The following is a 17802-nucleotide window of genomic DNA, read 5'->3' as shown; positions in this document are numbered from 1 at the left end:
CAATGTTCAGAAGCAAAATTATGCTAAAGAAAAAAGGGGTGAAATAAATTATCCATCCATTCATTATCCAACCTGCTATATCTTAACTACAGGGTCACGGGGGTCTGCTGGAGCCAATCCCAGCCAACACAGGAAACAAACCCCAGGCATGGCACCAGCCCACCGCAGGGCACACACACACACCCACACACTAGGGACAATTTAGAATCGCCAATGTACCTAACCAGCAAGTCATTGGACTGTGGGAGGAAACCGGAGCACCCGAAGGAAACCCACGCAGACACGGGGAGAACATGCAAACTCCACGCAGGGAGGACCCAGGAAGTGAACCCAGGTCTCCTAACTGCGAGGTGGCAGCGCTACCCGCTGCGCCACCATACCGCCCGAAATATATTATATATATAATATATTTTTAGACTCACCTTCGTGTTCTTCTTCCTGTTGAGCGGATAACCTTTTGCACTGAACATCCTCACAAGTGGTTTCCTTAACTTTGTTAGCAAAAGTATCTCCAGTTGTGCCCTCAACAGCAATCGACTGTCTTTGACTAACAAAAGAACACTCCAGTTCAGAGAGCTCCTCTTTAATATTGATGGACTGCTCCACTTTGATGTTAATGGATTGCTGCTCAACACCACACCCTGAGACCACAGCAACATTCATTGGGGTGTCATCATGTTTACTGTAACCAGAACCAGGCGTGGAGATCTCCTCTTCTGTTTTCAGAAGGCCAAAGCTAGAGTGAGGGGATTTCTCCACATGATGGAAAAAATCTTTAGGAGTTCCTGTATGGAAAAAAGCAAAACCAAACAGAGCAAACATTTATAAATATAAAGAATATACTTTAAAAATGACAAGTCTAAAGTAAATGTTCAACCTTTTCATGAGTAATAAATAACAATAAAAAAATAACCAGTTTTGCATGGACAACTTTTATTGACTGTAGCACAGAAAGCTATGACAGACAATACAAAGCAAGTACTGTGGTCGAGGTGGTGGTGGAACAAACAAGAAAGCTGAAGTTGGACATATATAGTAAACTAGCTGAAATACCCGGCATTGCCCGGGAGGAAAATGAAGTGTTATTTTTTAAAATTATTCGAGAAAAATATAATAAAAAAAAAAACAAATAAAAATAAATTAACAAACAATGAAGACTCACTAATGTGCTTGTCTTATGGTCTTGTACTGGTATGTATGTTATCATCCACTTGATGCTCGTAACCGGCCAACTCTACTTTCAAAAGCAACAGGGGCACGCGGTGGAGCACAAACATAAAGAATGCTGGTAGTCACCTCCAGTTCAACTGAATGATAACGTGCATACAAGATCGCAAGATCACCCCCCACCCTACCCAGAATGGGGTGGGTTATTGTTGATTTCACCCTACAGTATTTTTAGTCGACTAATGAGAAAGTTGTGTACCAAGTTTCATAAAAATCGCTCCTGCTGTTCAGAAGTGATGCTGGAGCATACACACATTGACTTACAGTATATATATATATATATATATATATATATATATATAGATAGATAGATAGATAAGCAGTATGTCTGAGTAAATGATTCATTTGTTTACACTCATTTTGTTACAATGCTTTTACGGCTTTATAATGGTAAGAATGCCAAATTTCCCCCAGGGACAAATAACGTTTGTTCTATCTATCTATCTATCTATCTATCTATCATATCTATCTATCTATCTATCTATCTATCTATCTGTCTATGTGTATGTTACTTATGTGTTTAAAATATTTAGGTGTCTTTAAATTGTTCTATGTACTTGTGTAAATCAGATGCAGTAAATATAGCTGCATCAGGCACACTTTCAGGTCTGCAAACACAAGTTTCTCAAATTGAGCCTCTGAAGAAAGCTGGCAAACATTTACAGTAAATGTAATTGAACTAATTTTGTCCCCAGGAACAAATAACATTTGTTCTATCTATCTATCTCTCTATCTATGTAGACCTCTGTAAAAAACTAATCCAAGAAAATTTCAAAAAAATCTATTGTATTATAGTGACTGGTTAATTTGATTTTACTTGTGTAAGATTAACAGGAAATGTCATCTTTGTTTCTAAATTTGGGCATAAACAACAAAGACTTTAGACCAGCAGTTACTACAATCAACAACTCTGTATTGTGTCTAAAAGCAGAGCTGCCTGCTTCATCAAGTTATGAAGTTCCAAAATGACTTCTGGTAAGATTTTAAGATTTTTTTAACAAAGAATGTTTTCTATTCATTCTTTAATTCATGATGGAACCCGCCTAATCCTCCAGAGCTCACCATAATACAATCAGATGGAAGGCAGAAATCAAATACAGAGACAAAAAACTTAAATTCTCAAGAATGATAACAGTGATACAAGAAAAGAAAATAATTAAGAAAACAAAGAAAAGCATTTAGACACCTTTGAATAGGCTAACAATGAAGAGCAAGGACAAAATAAGTCGAAACCTATGCTGTTTCGAAGTGGATGTATTCAGGAAACTTTAAAGCTTTCAGGACCCTGGCACCTTTAATCACAATTATAAAACACAAGAATGGGCTGGTTATGTTTTTAGATTTTATAAAATATGCTTCACTTAAGAATGCATTTTCAAATAGAAGACTAATATATATCATGCAAGTGAAAAAAAACAAAAAAAAAACTATAGCCTTGAGAATACCAAACTTATCTGTTACCTCCATCAGGTCAAGTCAGGTCAGGCTGGGGAGAGCATATATGCCTTACTATGGCTGGGACTCCTTTTTAATATCTTTAACCATGTCAGGCATTTTCTTAACAATAAATATCAACATATTGACTTTAGTGATTATGTACTACTGGGCAACTGCTTCACCTAAAAATTCTGGAAGACTTTTTCGTTTTTGATTTTTTGTCTTACAATAGTGAGATGTAACTATTAGATCAGGGCAGCCCTTGACACAATTCTGAGACAATGTGTGTGGATAAAAAAAAAAAAAAAAAAATAACATAGCCTAAAATATCAACTGGCCCAATTTTCTGGAAGCTCTTGAAACAATGTTCTCACAATAGCCATCACAGGCTAAAGATGGTCCAGTCTGGAGTAACTGAAGTAAATGATTTTGAACAGAGATTCAATGTAAAAAATCATATTTCCCTGATTTTTACTTGATTGCTAATATTGCAAACCACAGCAGAATTCCTTTAGCTTCTCTTCAGATTAATACATTACTCTTCTGGCAAATGAACTAACTTTGTTTTTTTACAAAGTACCAGCTGTACCTCGTGGCTCCACCCGCATAGTAGTAAAACAGGACAAACTTTAAACATCAATAAACAAACAGGTATCACTAGCTAAGCAGAGGCAAGCTCTGCTCCAAATCGTGGCGTGAGATGATTTAAATGGAGGGTGGCACGTGAGTGAGGAGGACCCCGCCCGGCTCCCCACTCCTGATGTCACGCTTCACCCTTCCCTCGGCCTGCAGCCTCTCTCTCGGATTCATCCAAATAAATTGTTCCTGCAAGCAAACTATGATACTATGATTAAATTATAGAAAAAAAAACCCGATCTAAATCCGTTAAGTAGTTTTCTCATGAAAAGTAGACAGACATGGATTTTAAATATTATTATATATATATATATATATATAATATATATATATATATATATATATATATATATAAAAATATAATATAATATACATATATATAAAATATAATATACATATATATATATATACGCAGTATATATAGAGATTACTCTGACTATTTCTAAGAACTCAATAGCTCAGAAATTCAAAACACTAAAAATTAATTTTTGCTTCTCTTTATAAAATACTTCAAGGACTAAGTTTCCATTAACTCAATGAGCATTTTATGAACAGTAACATGAAAATACATTAAATAACTGACTTTTAGTGATACAATAATTTAGGTAATGACTTTGTTTTTCGATAAAAACTGTTATTACATAAGATTTGTTTCATCCAAAAAAAGGCCTTTAATGAGTTTCTATCAATTTCATCCATCCATCCATTTTCTAACCCGCTGAATCCAAACACAGGGTCACGGGGGTCTGCTGGAGCCAATCCCAGCCAACACAGGGCACAAGGCAGGAACCAATCCCGGGCAGGGTGCCAACCCACCACAGGACACACCCAGCACACACTAGGGCCAATTTAGAATCACCAATCCACCTAACCGGCATGTCTTTGGACTGTGGGAGGAAACCGGAGCGGCCAGAGGAAACCCACGCAGACACGGGGAGAACATGCAAACTCCACGCAGGGAGGACACGGGAAGCGAACCCGGACCTCTTAACTGCGAGGCAGCAGCACCTACCACTGCGCCACCGTGCTGCCCTATCAATTTCATGTATATCACAAATTATGTTGCTTATAAGAGTGACACAAACAGAATGGACAACATATTCAGAGAACTGATTAATATTGCCCATTTTCTGATACTTCCCAAATCTTAACTAACTGATACAGTTAACAGCATCCAAAGACAATAGCACAATTACTTACATGATAGGCCTGGAAGAAATGACCCTTTCAATGTGAACTACATTGTGAGGAGCGAAATCAAATTCACAGTGAAGGTCAGTGTTTTGTGTCAGAAAGAAAAAAATCTGTGAAATAAATAGTGTTTCATTTCCTGTGAAATTCGTACTATTCACACAAGATGAAAGGAACCATCGTCATGCATTAATTCTGCATGCATATGTCAGTCCTTAAATATTTGAAAAAGATATCTAGTGAAGCAAAAATCACCAGAAATGTGCATATCCTCAGCAAGGATAAGGCCATTGTTAGATAAGGGTAGGGAGTGGCAATTTTTCTCTTTAGTGAGTTTTCATGTGGAGAAAACAGAGTGAAGTTGCTCAAGGTGTATTTTGGTGTATCTATGTGTGGAAAAAATACAGCACGTTACATAAAAAAAAATACCGTACTTCTCCGCCGCAATGTGAGACAGAGGCACACACGGAGTTGATTGTATTGGTGTGGCTTAGTTTACATGTATTATAAGGCTGCAGAAAGAACTAAAAGAAAACATGGAAGAGTGAACAAGCCATTAAAGGGTAAGTTTGGTACTTTTCAAGTGAAATTCAATTCTTCACAAATGTGATATATATATGCATTTGCTATGCAAAATTATATCCTAAAGGTAAATGTTTTCTATAAATTTAAAGAAATATCTTTCCCGCACTGTTGCTTTACAATTGAGAGTACTGTATAGAACAAGGAGGAAAAACTCAAAAATTTACCAAATATGTTAATTTTTCAAGCCAAGAAAGTTGTCAGTAATTGACCCACTCCTTCCATGTTTCCGACACGGCTGTGACAACCAAAGAGATTTGGAAATTATTATTTTAGAGCATACTCCAGGAACTATTTCTATGTTAAGGATTACTTTCTATTCACTTGTGTGAGTTCTCACATAAATGCAGAAGTAAATCAAAACAAAACCAACCATGTGGGACAAAACATTTACTGTAATTTGGTCTTTGAATGGAAACCACCTTGGGGAGGATGAAAGGTGTGCACTCAGGAAGACTTAGTGCAGAGCTATGGCACACAGCTGGTGTTCTTTAAAAATGGCTGAATCTCATAATATGGTTTTGTTCAGAAATGACATGGATAAAACTATTTTACAATCAGAGTGTAATTGTAAGAATTGGTCAATACTTGACAACTGTTTTGGCTTGAAAAAATAGATTTATTTAGTAAGTATTTAAGCTTTTCCTTTCTAACCCAAAGCCTCCAATGTAAGCACCAGTGCAGGCAAAATATTATTTAACTTTAGAACACAATTTTGCATGGCAAATGCATATATACAATGTCTGTAAAGAAATAACTTTGACTTGAAATATACCAAACGTACACTTTCAGATGCAGTACTCCCTGTTTTCCAGTTGTTTGTTTAAACAAACTTTTAAATTCCTAAAAAAAAATAATAATAATAAATCTTCCTTTGTGAAATTGCTTGCAAAATGAATTTTAGTCCCAATTTCATGAAACTGTATATAAACTGAAACCTGCCTGTTTCACTCGTCACTATCTGTAATCCATATGTACAGCGGGGCAAAAAAGTATTTAGTCAGCCACCAATTGTGCAAGTTCTCCCACTTAAAAAGATGAGAGAGGCCTTTAATTTTCATCATAGGTATACCTCAACTATGGGAGACAAAATGAGAAAAAAAAAATCCATTAAATCACATTGTCTGATTTTTAAAGAATTTATTTTCAAATTATGGTGGAAAATAAGTATTTGGTCACCTACAAACAAGCACGAATTCTGGCTCTCACAGACGTGTAACTTCTTCTGTAAGAGGCTCCTCTGTCCTCCACTCGTTACCTGTATTAATGGCACCTGTTTGAACTCATCATCAATATAAAAGACACCTGTCCACAACCTCAAACAGTCACACTCCAAACTCCACTATGGCCAAGACCAAAGAGCTGTCAAAGGACACCAGAAACAAAATTGTAGACCTGCACCAGGCTGGAAAGACTGAATCTGCAATAGGTAAGCAGCTTGGTGTGAAGAAATCAACTGTGGGAACAATTATTAGAAAATGGAAGACATACAAGACTTCTGATAATCTCCCTCGATCTGGGGCTCCACGCAAGATCTCACCCTGTGGGGTCAAAATGATCACAAGAACGGTGAGCAAAAAATCCCAGAACCACACGGGGGGACCTAGTGAATGACCTGCAGAGAGCTGGGACCAAAGTAACAAAGGCGACCATCAGTAACCCACTACGCCACCAGGGACTCAAATCCTGCAGTGCCAGATGTGTCCCCTGCTTAAGCCAGTACATGTGCAGGCCCGTCTGAAGTTTGCTAGAGAGCATTTGGATGATCCAGAAGAGGATTGGGAGAATGTCATATGGTCAGATGAAACCAAAATAGAACTTTTTGGTAAAAACTCTACTCGTCGTGTTTGGAGGAGAAAGAATGCTAAGTTGCACCCAAAGAACACCATACCTACTGTAAAGCATGGGGGTGGAAACATCATGCTTTGGGGCTGTTTTTCTGCAAAGGGACCAGGATGACTGATCCGTGTAAAGGAAAGAATGATTGGGGCCATGTATCATCAGATTTTGAGTGAAAATCTCCTTCCATCAGCAAGGGCACTGAAGATGAAACGTGGCTGGGTCTTTCAGCATGACAATGATCCCAAACACACCGCCCGGGTAACGAAGGAGTGGCTTCGTAAGTAGTATTTCAAGGTCCTGAAGTGGCCTAGCCAGTCTCCAGATCTCAACCCCGTAGAAAATCTTTGGAGGGAGTTGAAAGTCCGTGTTGCCCAGCAACAGCCCCAAAACATCACTGCTCTAGAGGAGATCTGCATGGAGGAATGGGCCAAAATACCAGCAACAGCGTGTGAAAACCTTGTGTAGACTTACAGAAACTGTTTGACCTCTGTCATTGCCAACAAAGGGTATATAACAAAGTATTGAGATGAACTTTTGTTATTGACCAAATACTTTTTTTCCACCATAATTTGCAAATATATTCTTCAAAAATCAGACAATGTGATTTTCTGGATTTTTTTTATTCTCATTTTGTCTCTCATAGTTGAGGTGTACCTATGATGAAAATTACATCTTTTTAAGTGGGAGAACTTGCACAATTGGTGGCTGACTAAATACTTTTTTGCCCCACTGTACCTGTGTCAGATATTTCTGAGAGATTGTATTGAAAACCTCTAGAGTAGCATCTAAGAATTTCAACATCAACAGTTAAAATACTTTTTAATTGCACAAGACCATTTTCAGACTGCTAGGTAGCTACCAACTACCAGTTCCTTACTTGAAAGCACACTGCCATAGCTTTGTATACATTGCCTGGGAAAGCAATTGTGAGAGATACCTTTTACCTTCCCCTCCTGCGTTCACATGGTGTGCCATAGGGACACTTGCTTTTTTTGATCTGCACTGTTAAGCTCTGCTTGAAGCTGTCCTGCTGTGAGGCTCCTGTGATCACGCAAGCTGGTGACCCTCAGAAACTTGTCTTCCGATTGAGTTGTGACTTTGATAGGAAGAGATATAGCAGACTCAATTTCTTCCAATTTCCAATGGCCTATGGATTTTGTAGGACACCATACTCACTGACACTTAGATTTATTTATTTTTTTACAATTTCTCTAAATGAAGGGCTTATGCTTCTAGGGGTAATAATGCTCTGTCTCATTTCTTTTGTTAATTGCCATTTTCTTGCCATTGTCACTGGAATATTGTCCAAATAGTACTTCAGAGGGTGTAATAACACAATCTGTTCCAACTCTGCTTTAAGACAGAAGAGGGTTTTTATTTAATCAAAAGAAGTTGGGACACCTGTATAAATTGGTTGCTTTAACTTGCAAAGCTATATTTATTTTAATTGCTGCAGAACATATGTAGGTTGGAACCTATTAGTTTTCTCTGAAGATGGCCCGTTTGTAATATTCTGAAATTTACTTTTTTCAGCTTTTACTAACCTAAACTTTAAATTTAAATGTCTGGCAGTTTACTGCCTACCTTTTCACCATTTTAGGTCATTCATTGCATTTCAACTGGTTACATTTGAAGAAAAACTGGAAAAACTGACTTCTAAAACTTTTGACCAGTAGTGTATATGTACAGGTATCATATTTCTATAATATGTGTTTATCAATGATTTGTATTGTTCCGCTTCTTAAAATGAGTGTGATTCAGTTTCCTTGATGTAAGTCTAATGGCCGAAAACTGCCTCCTACAACAAAGGAAAGTAAATTAACATATTATTTAAGTGATCACCACCACTGCAGAAGGTAAAAAAGATGATTATTTGAGTAAAATCTCTCCTCCCTTCCCACAGTGCATGGCCTTTTGACAGTAACATGCAAGTATATCAACTGACCAGATGTTGCTGAAGCAAACATGAGTGTGAATCGTAACTGTTTTGCACATCTCGAATGGCACACTCACTGGAATACATGTTCTTCCCCCAACTGGAAGTTAGTTCAATTACATTTACTGTAAATGTTTGCCAGCTTTCTTCAGAGGCTCAATTTGAGAAACTTGTGTTTGCACACCTGAAAGTGTGCCTGATGCAGCTATATTCACTGCATCTGATTTACACAAGTACATAGAACAATTTACAGACACCTAAATATTATAAACACATAAGTAACATACACATAGCCAATATTCAAATTAGATAGATAGATAGATAGATAGATAGATAGATAGATAGATAGATAGATAGATAGATAGATAGATAGATAGATAGATAGATAGATAGATAATTACTAGTGTATTTTTATGAATGCCCAAAATGTGGTTATATTGGTAGGGTATCTGAATGTGACATAGCACATTATGTTAAGCTGCGGATATTATGATTTTAACAGGGTGTATATTTTTGTTATGGAGAGACAGCATGTGACAAAAATCTTGACTAACGTATATTTTCACAATCTGTTAATATTGAACAATTGGTAATTGCTCTTTTACTGTGTATTTTTATGAGCATACATTTTATAAATGTGTCGGACAGCGGTAAACTTGTTACAGTGGTCTGAGCCTGCGCTCTATGAAGATCATATAAAAACAAATTTAACTGAATAGACCTCAAACAGCTCTGCACAAAAAAAAATATATTTATAAAGTATAAATATTTTTGCAAAAAAACTCAACTTTTTTTCTATTATCTAGTGTTGTAATGTTTGATATTGTATTTACCATTTGTGTTTTATTCATTAATTGTTTTTTCTACATTACTGTCATTAGTATACTGTATGAGAGATATGCAAGTAAGAAAGTAAATTGCACAACTGAAGTTGAACAATGGAGCGCAAATCATGAGTCCACAAACCACTTTATGATATAAACTTACAACTGAGCTTTAGGAGCAGGCCTCACCCCGGGCAGCCTGGCTATAAAACTCAAATGGTAGCTTTTCTGCTCCTGCAAAGGCCTCCTCAGTTTCTATTCCCAGAAAACAAGGGATATAACAAAGAAATGCATAAACACAATACATCAATACTAAATAATATTTAAAGAAAATTATTAAATGCAAAAATTACAAAGTGAAAAAAGACATGTAAAGTAATAATCCCAAACTACCAGAAATGACCAAAGACAGGGAAAACATATTTCAGCCTGTGACACACACTAGCTAAAACATAACAGCTGTACTCGTATAATAATCTAGTAACTAAAACTTTAAGTAAACCTAAAAAAAAAAGCAAACAGATTAACTGACTAATCCCTTATTTAAAGTTCATACTCACCTCCAGGTCTACGCTCCTCCTTAATTGTTAATGTCTTGCACTGTATATCTACCAGAGAGGGTTCATTAACTTTATTGAGGTCAAATGTATCTACAGATAAACACTCCATAGCAAGCATCTGTTTATTAACAGTGAAACAAACTTCCAGCCTCTGAGATCTGCTCTTTAATATTACACAATTCTTCCTCTTCTTTAATGATGTCAATTTCCTGCTATGCATTCCGGTGAGAAGCTACAACAAACCCCTCTTGAGGTTCATTGTGCTTGGTGTTAACAGAAACTGGCTCAAAAATGTCTTCAGTTTTCAAGGGGCTGAGATTAAGCCCAGTTCTTCTCTTCTTCACATCAAAGGAGGCTACTGGTGGTCCTATATAAGTAAACCAGAGCAAATACTTAGACAAATGAACTTTTGTTCTCAGGGGAAAAAATTAGGTTCAGTCTTTAAGCATAAAATGTGTAATGTTACCAGTAGGTAGCCTTCAAAAATGACAAATAAAACAAAAATAAAATGTAAATTTCTTAAGTTTTTAATTAAACAATATGGCAAGTAATGATAGAGAGAAACAGATATGTTTCTATTCGCAAAATGTTTTGACAAACTGACACTAAAATTAATTTCACAGGCAATTTTGCAATCGCGAAACACAAAACTCACCAAGATATAAGTCTTTTGGAGGGTATTACACCTTTAAAGATGGAAAACAAGATATATAATCCCTAAAGTCATATTCACACTCTTGTTTTTCCGGGTATTATTTTTCACAGCTGCCTAATGAATTCCATTGATACCTCTCATTCACATCACCTCTGAGGAGCACAGAACTTTTGGTTTTTTTTTTTTAAATGTGACATCCTGCATATTTTCCACATGAAGACACTTCAAAACACACCACCACGCACGTTACTTTTTTTTCTCCGCAAAACAACTCACTACCTAAAAATAAACCCCTGCCATTGCTGAGCAGCTGCCCTTTCCTGTTTCTTGGTTCCAGCAGCAGTTGAGAATCTCCTGAGTTTTTTTGTGTCTCAGATGCATCTTTAGGAATGCAATCACCAAGACTGTCATAATTGGCATAATGAAGATCGTTGGCGAGCGAAGTGAGGAGGGGGCAAAGCCCCCTAGTAGAAAGAAAAACAAAAAGATTTAGATTTATAGGGGTTGATAAAGCACATGATCAAGCAGTAAATGTAAGAAAGTTCCCTGAGACAGAAAATGAGAAGTCCTATTATTTTATGCATGATTCATATCTAGACTAGTCAAATGGAGGCCATATTTTTTTAGCTGGGTCTATGAAGACAGAAATTTTAGTAACTGGTCAACAAAACCTGTACTCCATTAAGAGTCTAGAAGACTTTGTTAAATGAGCAACAAAAATCTGTGTGAGGGCATCTATATAATAAAAGCCCAGCGCGGTGTCCGTGCCCGGGTCCGCGTTCCTTTTGGCTGTATAGCCGCCCCGTAGAAAAGCCCCAGTCCGTCCCCTCTCAGAATTCCTGCTTACCCCCCTCCCTTCTTTCCCCTTTGCTTTTATTGTTCCTGTTCCCGAAAATCTTTTCAAAACAAAAGTAAAGAAAAAGACAGACCATCACATTAACGTCTTCTCCCCCTGCCTAAATAATAAATAAAATAAAATAAAAAAATCATGAAAGAAACAGAAACTACAACCTACCCTTACAGCGTCCACTGTGCTTCTGGCGTTACAGCCAAACACGTGGTGTATGCCGGTTATGAGGTGTGACGCTAATTAACACCCGTACTACAACAGATTATATTGTTCATATACTATTAACTATTTACAGGGATCAACTCTTTTGGGGAAGTTCATAACAAAAAAAAAAAAATTATAAATAACGTGCACTTGACTATTTCGAGCCCCGAATCTGAGTCGGATGGTTCCCCTGGTCACCAATTTGTGTGTTTCACTATGCCTTTCCGTCTTCAGCTACCCATGTGCACTTGTACGGAGGAGACCTTACGGAACAATGTCGAAATGAAACGCAACTAAACCTGCTGCTGCGAGAGAGGACACATCACAGAGTGATCACGAAGCAAAGAGGCAAAGGCGTGACAGTCGCTCGCAAGAAACGGACACTCAGCTTTCACACAGACTAGCTCAACTACGCGTCTCTGCCGCACAACGAAAGGCAACTGAAACCCCTACAGAGAGAGAAGACAGATTACACCGTGACAGCGAAAGAAAGAGGCAAAAGCGTGCCAATGAGACACCCGACGAGAGGTCCCTACGATTGCAAAACAACCATAATATACACACTCCTACAGAGAGAGAGGACACATTACGCCGTGATCGCCAAAGAAAGAGGCAAAAGCGTGCCAATGAGACACCCGACGACAGGTCCTTAAGATTGCAAAACAACTGTAATATACAGAAACGTGCGGTCTCGCAAGAAACTCCCAGTGAACGCTCTCAAACTGACACTCACCACTCACAGACATAAATGTGGTGCGATAAAGGACCCAGTTCACGACTGGCAGCCGCGTTTAAACAGGGAGTCCTTCAACTGTGGTCATCCAACGCGCAGCGTAGCGCGCGCCAAGTTGCTAGTAAATAAATATTTTTCATTTTTTCATATTTTATAAATAGTGCATATTCTCTGCTAGAAAAATTCTGGAGTGAACCTGGTAAAGGTTTCTCACTATAACAATATTTTCAGTATCACAATACATGTAGTAATTTGTTTTATCCAACAATGTCAAAAATGGGGCCAAAGTAGGCAGCCCAGAATGCAGTGGAGGTGTGGGTTGTGCCCATTACCTACAGTGCATCCGGAAAGTATTCACAGCGCTTCATCACTTTTTCCACATTTTCTTATGTTACAGCCTTATTCCAAAATGGATTAAATTCATTTTTTTCCTCAGAATTCTACACACAACACCCCATAATGACAACATGAAAAAAGTTTACTTGAGATTTTTGCAAATTTATTAGAAATAAAAAAATGGAGAAAACACATGTACATAAGTATTCATAGCCTTTGCCATGAAGCTCCAAATTGAGCTCAGGTGCATCCTGTTTCCCCTGATCATCCTTGAGATGTTTCTGCAGCTTCATTGGAGTCCACCTGTGGTAAATTCAGTTGATGTGACATGATTTGGAAAGGCACACACCTGTCTATATAAGGTCCCACAGTTGACAGTTCATGTCAGAGCACAAACCAAGCATGAAGTCAAAGGAATTGTCTGTAGACCTCCGAGACAGGATTGTCTCGAGACACAAATCTGGAGAAGGTTACAGAAAAATTCCTGCTGCTCTGAAGGTCCCAAAGAGCACAGTGGCCTCCATCATCCTTAAGTGGAAGAAGTTCGAAACCACCAGGACTCTTCCTAGAGCTGGCCGGCCATCTAAACTGAGTGATCAGGGGAGAAGGGCCTTAGTCAGGGAGGTGACCAAGAACCTGATGGTCGCTCTGTCAGACCTCCAGAGGTTCTCTGTGGAGAGAGGAGAACCTTCCAGAAGGACAACCATCTCTGCAGCAATCCACCAATCAGGCCTGTATGGTAGAGTGGCCAGACGGAAGCCACTCTTTAGTAAAAGGCACATGGCAGCCCGCCTGGAGTTTGCCAAAAGGCACCTGAAGGACTCTCAGACCATGAGAAACAAAATTCTCTAGTCTGATGAGACAAAGATTGAACTCTTTGGTGTGAATGCCAGGCGTCACGTTTGGAGGAAACCAGGCACCGCTCATCATCAGGCCAATACCATCCCTACAGTGAAACATGGTGGTGGCAAGCATCATGCTGTGGGGATGTTTTTCAGCGGCAGGAACTGGGAGACTAGTCAAGATAAATGGAAAGATGACTGCAGCAATGTACAAAGACATCCTGGATGAAAACCTGCTCCAGAGCGCTTTTGACCTCAGACTGGGGCGACGGTTCATCTTTCAGCAGGACAACGACCCTAAGCACACAGCCAAGATATCAAAGGAGTGGCTTCAGGACAACTCTGTTAATGTCCTTGAGTGGCCCAGCCAGAGCCCAGACTTGAATCCGATTAAACATCTCTGGAGAGATCTTAAAATGGCTGTGCACCGACGCTTCCCATCCAACCTGATGGAGCTTGAGAGGTGCTGCAAAGAGGAATGGACGAAACTGGCCAAGGATAGGTGTGCCAAGCTTGTGGCATCATGTTCAAAAAGACTTGAGGCTGGAATTGCTGCCAAAGGTGCATCGACAAAGTATTGAGCAAAGGCCGTGAATACTTATGTACATGTGATTTCTCCATTTTTTTTATTTTTAATAAATTTGCAAAAACCTCAAGTAAACTTTTTCCACGTTGTCATTATGGGGTGTTTATGTGTAGAATTCTGAGGAAAAAAATGAATTTAATCCATTTTGGAATAAGGCTGTAACATAACAAAATGTGGAGAAAGTGATGTGCTGTGAATACTTTCCGGATGCACTGTATATAAGCTCAATTCATAAAACAGGTGGAAATGAAAAATCAAATGAAAATAAAACAATTTCGCAATGCAACCTTACAAGTGTTCGACGGTGTTTTGTGTTTGGTATGGCGCTGTGCAAAAGGAAATTCTGATTATAATCCGTTGCTTAACCACTCTCAGGCACATTATTGATAATCAAACATAATGTGGACTTTATTTCTATCATTTATGTAACGTATAGTAAATGTGTACTAATATAAAACAGTGTTTAACCTTCCAGTTATTAGATAGATAGATAGATAGATAGATAGATAGATAGATAGATAGATAGATAGATACTTTATTAATCCCAATGGGAAATTTACATTAGGTTATTAGGATGAAACGTCAATATTCGCGTTTATTGGCAGCTTCATATTTAACAGCATATACCTGCTTACTAAATATCTACACTTAATCACTTTAGACATGAAAATCCCGCAGCTTGTTCATTGGCAGGAAGAAGCGCGCAAAGCATTAACACACCCTGTCCAATGACAAACGCACCTCCAGTTCTATCTGCATAGCACCGCCCCTTTGTCGGACTACTCTACAGACTGTTACAACCGCGGCCGCCCCTACCTGAAGAAACCAATGTGGCTGTCGCCAGATGGTATCGGGCACATCGTTTTATCCAGGCCTTCCAAACATCGTCTTCGCGAGCAGTATGTCATGGCCGTACGAGCTGTTTTCCTCGAATCCAGTTAGAAGGGCTTTTATGTAATATCAGTTATTAGCAGGAACCATCGTTTTCAGCTACATAGAATATAACGAAAAATGAAGTGTCTCAGCTGATATTGCTACGCGACAGCGCATTATGCAAAGTTTTACCCAATACACGATGATTAAAAGCTGCTAGCGTTCATTTAGACTCCAGGTCACATGCGCCTGCTCTCTCGAACGCAGTTTAAACGCACCTTGACTTTCACATTTCCAGTCTCTTACTCTCATTTTCACTTCCATTTCCATCTTCGGCTCCAGAGCCGCAGTTTTACCTTTCTATGCAGTGCTCGTTTAAAAATCTTGTATGTAAATCCCTCTCCCCTGCACTCAGATATTTTGGATGACTGATTCAAGCTTTCGAGTTAATTTTTTAGTCAAAATATCTTCAGCTTCAAAAGCATCGCATCGCGTCTTAAAATCAAAAGAGATGAGAAACTCACACATTTTTCCTAAAGCAATCTCTTCTCCGTTTGTCAGATTTTTCGCAGGACGTTACGGAACGGAGGGGCCACTTCCGCCGAGCATGTGGTGCTGTCAAAGTGTTCGCCGCAAAACACGTCTACCTTCCCTCAAATTAGGAAGAGATTTTATTTTATTTTTTTTTTACTAAACAAGACATGACATAAAAATATATCAGAAATAAACTCAATCGGCTCCTGTCAGCCACCATCCATATGAATCCTTATTATTCTGAATAATTTACACCGTTGCAGGGATGGATTTTAATCAAACATGTACTAAGAAACTTTGTCCGGCCGGACACCAACCGTGCTTGCAAACCCCTCACCCAAATCCCGTTACAAATGTATGTAATTTATGAAGTCTAGTATAGTTCTGTAGTTTCAGTTTTGATGGATTGCTATGCCACTACTTTTTGTCACAACCGGTTTCTGCTTTTCATTGGACTTCCTAACTTAATTAAGCTGTCGTTACCTAGTTTTGTTTTTTTTTTCTTTTTAATTAGCCCAAATATTAAAAACGCTTATGCTAATATTTTATTCCTATATCGAGCAGTTATTTACAGTATATGTGTTAGACTGATAATAATTCATTCTTTTAATTGTATTTATTAACTTTTTCTTTTTAATATTTACAGCACGTTGCCGCGCCCACCACATGACGAAACAGCCTTGGATCCTGTTTGGGAAACCCCAGGCAGACACACATTCCAGTCCCACTCTTCAGAAATGGCCCTCTATCTGCCACAGCTAGGTGTTACGTGGGCATCCCCTTGGCCTGGTCCAGCCACTCGGGTCCTCAACAATGAGGATCTTGCGATCCGGATCACCCTCTGGGAATCGCGCCACATGGCCCTGGTGCAACTGACTCTCCGTCACAATGCAGGTAATGTGGCACATCCGGGACTCCACGAGCAACCGACTGACACAATACAATACAGTTTATTTTTGTATAGCCCAAAATCACACAGGAAGTGCCGCATTGGGCTTTAACAGGCCCTGCCTCTTGACAATACCCAGCCTTGACTCTCTGAGAAGACAAGGAAAAACTCCCAAAAAACCTTGTAGGGAAAATGGAAGAAACCTTGGGAAAGGCAGTTCAAAGAGAGACCCCTTTCCAGGTAGGTTGGGCGTGCAGTGGGTGTCAAAAGTAGGGGTCAATACAATACAATACACAGAACAGAACAATTCCTTAAGACAGCATAATAATAAAATTTTAGAAGTACGGTTTAACAGTAGATGATATGACATAATTAGGTTTGGATATTTTTAGAGTCCTGGAGACCTCATCCATCTAGCTGCCTCCCCATTTGGCCATGCCACGGCTGAAACGTTGCTCGATGAAAGGACCCTCTTTCCCATGATTCCTGTGATCCTCCATCAGGGATGACTTTACCATAGGCAGGCAAACAACTTGGCAGGTGGGCGTGGCACCAATGCCACATTTGGGTACCGAGAAAGAAACAGAATAGGTGAGGGTTAGTATTCAAATATAATTATCATGTTACTTATGTTATAGTGCTAATGACTAACAACAGAGATGCAGTATGTACAGTTAATCAGCAGCTCTAGTCAGGATATGCTAAACTGAAGTAGTGAGTCTTCAGCCGGGATTTAAAGGCTGAGACGAAGGGCATCTCTTATGGAAGCAGGAAGACCATTCCACAGTTTAGGGGCCCTGTAACTAAAAGCTCGACCTCCCACTGTTATTTTATTAATCCTTGGAATCCTAAGCAGACCGGCATCTTGAGATCTTAATGTGCGCTCAGGTTTGTAAGTCATGATAAGTTCAGACAAGTAAGCGGACCTTGGCCATTTAATGCTTTATATGTTAAAAGGAGGATTTTGAAATCTGCCCTAAACTTAACTGGGAGCCAGTGTAAAGATTTAAGAACTGGGGTTATGTGTTCATATTTTCTTGTTCTTGTAATAATTCTTGCAGCGCA

At 38.8% G+C, this 17802-nt stretch overlaps 1 protein-coding gene across 8 annotated transcripts in view; it reads right to left on the bottom strand.

The window, feature by feature from the left end:
* Positions 1-17802, bottom strand: part of LOC120528043 (zinc finger protein 345-like) — a 55553-nt gene that overhangs the window by 25814 nt on the left and 11937 nt on the right. The window contains exons 1-4 of one of the 8 annotated variants that reach the window (XM_039752015.1): positions 15839-16174; positions 10236-10602; positions 9839-9930; positions 423-785 (exon numbers count right to left, since the gene is read on the bottom strand). In XM_039752015.1, coding sequence (XP_039607949.1) covers positions 423-663 — 241 coding nt within the window. In that variant the 5' untranslated portion in view covers positions 664-785; positions 9839-9930; positions 10236-10602; positions 15839-16174. The other 7 variants (XM_039752018.1, XM_039752011.1, XM_039752012.1 and 4 more) reach the window with 7 other exon arrangements.

This window comes from Polypterus senegalus, chromosome 4 (assembly GCF_016835505.1).
Source record: "Polypterus senegalus isolate Bchr_013 chromosome 4, ASM1683550v1, whole genome shotgun sequence".
In the NCBI taxonomy this organism is placed as follows: domain Eukaryota; kingdom Metazoa; phylum Chordata; class Cladistia; order Polypteriformes; family Polypteridae; genus Polypterus; species Polypterus senegalus.
The sequence above is the reverse complement of the archived record's forward strand: the minus strand, read 5'-3'. Positions and strand labels throughout refer to the sequence as shown.